A 6826-nucleotide genomic window follows, 5' to 3' on the forward strand; every position below is an offset into this window, starting at 1 on the left:
TATGAGGTGGATTGATTCGGTGACTGGGATAATTGCGATGGGAGTGTCGGAGACAGTGCGATTGGCACAGGACAGAGCGGAGTTCAGGGCTGTTGAACATAGGGTCGCTATGAGTCGCAGGCGACTCGACGGCACATAACAACAACAACATATGTGCAGTAAATAGATTCACTGGGAGCAAAATAATGAAAACTTCATAGTCATAACCAAACACTTGAGAGAATATTCATTCTGATTGCTGGACCTAAAAGGTCAGGACCATACACCCAGGGACATCAGAGTCAATTGGTATAACATAGTCTACAAAGACAGTATTCTACATCCTATTTGGTGAGTAGTATATAAAGTCTTAAAAGTCCACAAGCAGCCCTGTAAAGTGAAATTACTGGTCTCCGCCAGTCCCATTTCAAGCAAAGAAGAAGGAAGGAAAGAAAAGATGTATTAGTACAAAAGATTAAAGGAGCATTTGAACACCAGTCTTCCCAACCCTAACATCAGAAGAACTAGATGATGCCTGGCTACTGCTGATTGCTCATAAAGGAAACATAATAAAAGGTCTCTGATAAGATAGAAGAAAATTGTGGAACAAAACTAAAAATTATAAAGAAAAAACAACATGTTGGTTTAATAGAGGCTAATAGAAATCCCTAGACTATGAGATGACTTCCCTTTGTTATCCTTTAAGGTGGGACCTAAAAATCTCTTCTGTGGCTCAACTTCCAGCCAAACAATGGACAGACCTATGAGTTGATCAACAGGGTAAGGAAGGAAGATGCTCCTAAGAACAATCACTTGCACAAGATCAAAAGCACAGCACTGCCCAGGAATAAAGCTCAGAAGGTGGAAAAGGATATCTGAGAGGAATGGGTGATTGGGCATTACAGACCTGACACTTAACAATCTGGAACAAGATGTGCATTACAATATGAATTGGAGAAGGAAGAGAGAAAAATGTGCATAGAAGAATGAATGAGCACCCAACTTTTCTGTACATTTTTATTAAAATCAGAATTGAAAAAAGAAAAAAGACTAGAAAAGGACAGTTGAAAAGAGGAAATACAGGTAAGAAGTGGAAGAGTTCTATTACAATGTTGTGCTAGTTATGTGCCATTGAGTCAATTACTACTCATAGCGACACGTATGTATAATAGCACTGAACTCTGCTCTGCTCTGAGCCAATCTCACTGTCTCTGACACATCTTCCCTTATTGCCTCAGTTACTGGGTCAATTCATCTCATCCAGGATCTTCCTTTCCTATGCTATCACTACACTCTTCCAAGCATGATGTCCTTCTCCAAGGACTGATCTCCCCCTACAACATGGCAAAATTTGTGAGAAAGAGCTTCAAAATCCTTTCATTTAAGGAGAAACTTGGTTTCACCCTCTCCAGGACAGACCTGTTAGTTCTCTTTGCAGTCCAGGGTATTTTCAGTACTCATCTGCTACACCACAACTCAAAGGCATCATATAGCAAGTAATTGCGAATACCATGGCCTGGGTAGGTAAACCTTAGTCTCTAGACTGACATAGTTGCTCTTCAGCAGTCTGGAGGGGTCCCTAACAGCAGATTTTCCTGATGTGATTCCTCTTGATTACAATATAAAAATTATAATCAATGTGGAAATGCCATGCATAAGAACTGTAGAGTGGAAAAACAATTTGTTATGCAAACTCACTCAAATAACACACACACAGAGTTTTAAAAAATCCATAGAGTACAGTTCTACCCTGATACATACAGGCTCATCATGAGTTAGAATTATAAAATGGTTCAAGTCCTTTGAATTAATCGCTCCCATGGGTGAAAAGGCCCAATTTTCTGCCAATGCACCTCATCCTCCTGAGTATGAAGCTAACCCCACAGCCGCTGACAATGACAATAACAATAAAGTTTGTCAAGGCCTTATCCAAGTGGATGCATCAGGCCACTTTTAGTGCCTTAGAGGAAAACGAGGCATAATCCAGGATATAGTCTTATGTAGAAGAAAGTGTAGAAAGGCTGTGACTCTCAAGTGTTTCAAATTCCAGATTTAAAGCATTTATATTCTTGCCAAGGCCAAAACTTACAGATCTGAGACTATAACTCCAGTGTCTGCCTTGGTCAAAATACATGTTTTACCAGCTTGAGGTTAAACTTGTAGGAGGAAATTATGATGGCATGTAGGTGAGCCATTGGGAGTGGCAGAACCCATACCATGAAAATATTTTGTAAGTTATAAAGGAAGGCACATAACAACAACAACATAAAGGACTGCATTGTTATGTACTGTCTAATCGACTATGACTCATAGTGACCTTACAAACAGCAGCTCTAGACTTTACCCTATCTAGAGCCAACCTCACCATCTCTGACACATCTGACTACAGTTACTATGTCAATTCATCTCATCCAGGATCTTTCTCTTTGGGATGGACCTTCTACCCTTCCAAGTATGAGGTCCTTCTCCAACATCTGGCCCTTTCAAACAATAGGCCCAAAGATTGTGAGATGGAGTTTCAAAATCCTTGCTTCCAAGGAGCAACCTAGTTCCACCCTCTTGAGGATGGACTTGTTTGTTTTCTTGGCAGTCAATGGTATGTTCAATGCTCTTCTCCAGAAACACAGCTCAAAGGCATCAATTCTTCTTCTGTCATCCTTAGTTATTGTCCAGCTCTCAGATTCATAACAAAATAGAGAGAAGACCACAGCTTGTATCAGGCTCACCTTAGTCTTTTACTTTAAACTGGCATCAGTTTAGCACTCTTTTTAGCTCTTTAGCACCCTAGAGCAGAGTTCTTGACAGCGGATTTTCCCAATGCAACTTGTCTGTTGTTTTTCTGACTGCTGGGCCAAGGATGTTGATTATGGATCTGAGCAAGATGAGATTGTTAACAACCTTAATCTTTTCTCCATCTGTCACGATGCTGCCCTTGGCACAGTGGTAAGGATTTTTGTTTTCTCAATCTTGAGATTTAATCTGTACTGAAGGCTGCAGTCCTTGATCTTATGTAGCAAACGTTTCAAGTCCTCACTTTCAGAGAGCAAGGTTGTGTAATCTGCATAATGCAGGTTGCTTCTGAGTCTTCCTCTAAACCTGATGCCATGTTCTTCTTCATTAAGTTCAATCTCTCAAATGACCTCTTCAGCATGTAAGTAGAAATGGTCTGGAGAAAGGATAAATCCCCATTGCACTCTTTTCTTGATTTTGAACTTTGCAGTGTTCCATAGCTCTGTTTGGACAGCACCTTCTGGGTCTAAGTATATGTTTTATAAGAGCATAATAAAGATTTGAAAGGGTAGCTCATGAGGACAGAGCAAAGTATTATAACAAAATGTGCAGAGCTAGAGTCAGAAAATCAAAAGGGAAGAACTCTGTCAGCATTTCTCAAATTAAAGAAACTGAAGAACAAAGTCAAACCTAGAGTTGCAATACTATGGGCAAAATCTTGAATTATCCCAGAAGCAGCAAAGAAGATGGGAAGAATACAAAGTCACTGTACCAAAACAAATTGGCTGGCACAGAACCATTTCAAGGAGTCGTACATGATCAAGAACTAACAGTAATAAAGGAATCATTTCAAACTTCTCTGAAGGAAATGTAAAAAAATAAGTCCCCTGGAATTGATGGAATATCAACTGACATATTTCAACAAAAAGATGCAGCCCTGGATGTACTCACCAGATTGTGACAAGAAATCTGGAGGATAGCTACCTAATCTACTGACAGGCCAAAAATTCATATTTATTCCCATTCCCAAGAAGGGTGATCCAACAGAAAGTAGAATTATCAAATAGGATTATTCTGAAAGCAAAATCTTGCTGAAGATTATTAAAAAACACCCAACAAATTGTACAATCACATGATTAGTTCCCCTTCCACCTGCACATCTCTCTGCTTCCAACCTCTTTTACCCTTCTTGGATCCTTATGACCATTCTACAATAATGGTTTTATAAGTATTTATCTTTGTGGGACTGAGTTAGTTCACTCAGCATAATACTTTCCAGTCCCTCCCAAAGTAGGTAATAATTTACAAAATCATTGCTCATGTATAGTATTCCATTGTGTGACTGTACCATAATTTCTCAATCCATTCTTTTGTGGTTGGACATTTGGGCTGTTTCCATGTTCTTGTGATGGTGAATAATACTGCTATGAACATTGGTGTACAAATCTCCATTTGTGCCTCAGTTCTCATTTTCTCAAGGTATATTCCAAGTAGTGGAATAGCTGGGTCATATGGATTACAAAATGGGCAAAAGACATGGAAAGAATTTTCACAGAGGAAGATATTTAAATGGGCAACAGACACATGAAGAGATGCTCCAAATCACTGGCAATAAGAAAGATGCAAATCAGACGAAGGTGAAGATGGCGGCGGCCAGGGCGGGGGTCCTGGGAGTACGATGGCTGCAGAGGGAAGCCCGGAACATGGTGCCACTGGGTGCATGGACAGCCTCCCACATCACCAAGGACATGCTCCCGGGGCCCTATCCCAAGACCCCAGAAGAGCGGGCCGCCGCCGCCAAGAAGTGTAATATGCGAGTTGAAGACTACGAGCCGTACCCGGATGAGGGCATGGGGTATGGAGACTACCCGAAACTCCCTGAGCGCTCACAACATGAGAGAGATCCATGGTATGACTGGGACCACCTGGACCCGAGGTTGAACTGGGGTGAACCGCTCCACTGGAATCTAGACATGTACATACGGAACCGTGTGGACACTTCACCCACACCTGTTTCTTGGGATGTTATGTGTAAGCAACTCCTCGGCTTCATAGCGTTCATGGTGTTCATGTTCTGGGTTAGGGAGATGTACCCCACCTACCAGCCAGTGGGGCCAAAGCAGTATCCTTATAACAATCTGTACCTGGAACGAGGTGGCGATCCCAACAAAGAGCCTGAGCCGGTGGTTCACTATGAGATCTGAGCAGGCTTCCTGGGCTCTTATGCCCCCTACCTAGGACTCTCTGATTCTTAGAGATTAACCTTAATGAAATCTCTAATAAAAGTTAGTGCTGTGAAAAAAAAAAAGAAAAATGCAAATCAAAACCACAATGAGATACCATCTCACTCAACTAAGAGTGGCAAAGTTTAACAGGAAAGCAAGTAATAAATGTTGGAGAGGATGTGGTGAGAAGGGAACTCTTATACATTGTTGGTGGGATTGAAAAATGGTTCTGGAAGGCAGTTTGGTGCTTCCTTAAAAGGTTGAACATGAAAATTTTTTTTTATGTCTTATTGATTTAAGAGCTACCTCTGTAGTCAGACTGTGTTTGAATCAGATTTGCCACTAACAGTGGGATCCTGCTTCATCTTTCTAAATGTTAGTTTTCTTAGTTGTGAAATAGAGATAATATTAACCATTTCATGTGAGATTAAATAAGGTAATGTGATAAACTAAATACTCACCAAAGTCAAGTCCATTCTAATGCATTGCAATCCTTCATCAGGTTTGTAAGATTGTAATGTAAGGTATAATGGGAGAAAACTTTCTATGTTTTCCCTTCAGAGACACTGGTAGAGTCAAACTGCAGGAGATGTGCTTAGGTTAACAGTGCAACTTACTAAGGACTGTACCACTAGAGCTCCCTGGTATGGTAAAGTATTCAGAATTATCCTTGACCTCTGAATGTATGTTGCATATTAGAGATTCATACTCTTTCAAACTGTATGCAGAACACATCATTCATGAAACTGGGCTTTATGAGGTGAAATGTGACGTCAGGATCAGAGAAAGAATCCTCAACAACCTACCTTACGCAGATGACACAATCTTGCTTCCTAAAACTGAAGAGGACCTGAAGCGCTTGCTGCAGAAGGTCAAGAACTGTAGTCATCAATATGGATTGAAGCTCAACATCAAGAAGACAAAGATTCTCACCACTGGGTCAATTGGCAGCACCAATGATAGATGGAGAAGAGATTGAGGTTGTTAACAATTTCAGCTTGCTCAGTTCCACAATGAACACTTTTGGCACTAGCAGGAATCAAAAGACAAATTGCACTGGGAAAATCTGCTGTCAGAAACCTCTCCAAAGTACTGAAAAGCAACGATGTCTATCTAGAGTGTAAGGTGAGCTTAATCCAGGCCATGGTCTTCACGTTACTTGCTATGCATCAGAGAGCTTGACAATGGCTAAGGATGACAGAAGAATTGATGCCTTTGAGTTGTGGTGCTGGAGAAGACTTTTGAACATACTATGCTCTGCCAAGAAAACAAATAGGTCTATCTTGGAGAAGGTGAATCCTAGTTTCTCCTTGAAGGCTAGGATTTTGAAGCTCTGTCTCACATTTTGGGCATGTGGCCAGGAGGGACTGGTCCTTTGAAAAGGACATCATGCCTGGAAGAATTGAGGGACAGCACAGGAAAGGAAGATTCCAGATAAGATGGATTTATATGGTAATTAGGTCAATGGGGGTAAGTGTGTTGGAACCAGTGAGACTGGCTTAGGAGAGGGCAGGCTTCAGAGTTGCTATACATAGGATTGCTATAAGTCATAGGAGACTCAATGGCACGTAACAACAATAATAACAATTAGAAATGTTTGCTTTGAACTCTGTCTACTACTAGATTCCAGTATTATCACCTTACAAATTGTGACACTACTGCTCCTCAGAAAACAATTTTAAAAAGTCTCCAGTTAGGGTTGAGTGTAAAATATTATGAGGGCAAAACACTACTAATTGAGAAACAATGTCTAGGTGAAGACGTGATAATAAAAGACAATTAAAAATCAGCCATTAAAACCCATTGATAATAATGTATACTGCACTGAAACAGAGGAGGGAGAAAACTGTTTAAAAGAGATATGTGATTAGGTATTTCTGTCATGACAGGAG

General features: G+C 40.6%; 1 protein-coding gene across 1 annotated transcript; it reads left to right on the forward strand.

Annotated features, from left to right (window-relative positions):
* The first annotated feature begins 4352 nt into the window (after window positions 1-4352).
* On the forward strand, window positions 4353-5000 carry LOC102870809 (NADH dehydrogenase [ubiquinone] 1 beta subcomplex subunit 8, mitochondrial-like). Its single transcript, XM_006903428.1, has one exon. The coding sequence runs from the start codon at window positions 4353-4355 to the stop codon at window positions 4911-4913; it is 561 nt and encodes a 186-aa protein (XP_006903490.1). The 3' UTR covers window positions 4914-5000.
* The last annotated feature ends 1826 nt before the right edge of the window (window positions 5001-6826 follow it).

This window comes from Elephantulus edwardii, unplaced genomic scaffold (assembly GCF_000299155.1).
Source record: "Elephantulus edwardii isolate Elephantulus edwardi_28Jun2011 unplaced genomic scaffold, EleEdw1.0 scaffold00822, whole genome shotgun sequence".
In the NCBI taxonomy this organism is placed as follows: domain Eukaryota; kingdom Metazoa; phylum Chordata; class Mammalia; order Macroscelidea; family Macroscelididae; genus Elephantulus; species Elephantulus edwardii.

Excerpts from the sequence above, each read along its gene's own strand:
- LOC102870809 (XM_006903428.1), top strand. The coding sequence starts at position 4,353 with ATGGCGGCGGCCAGGGCGGGGGTCCTGGGAGTACGATGGCTGCAGAGG.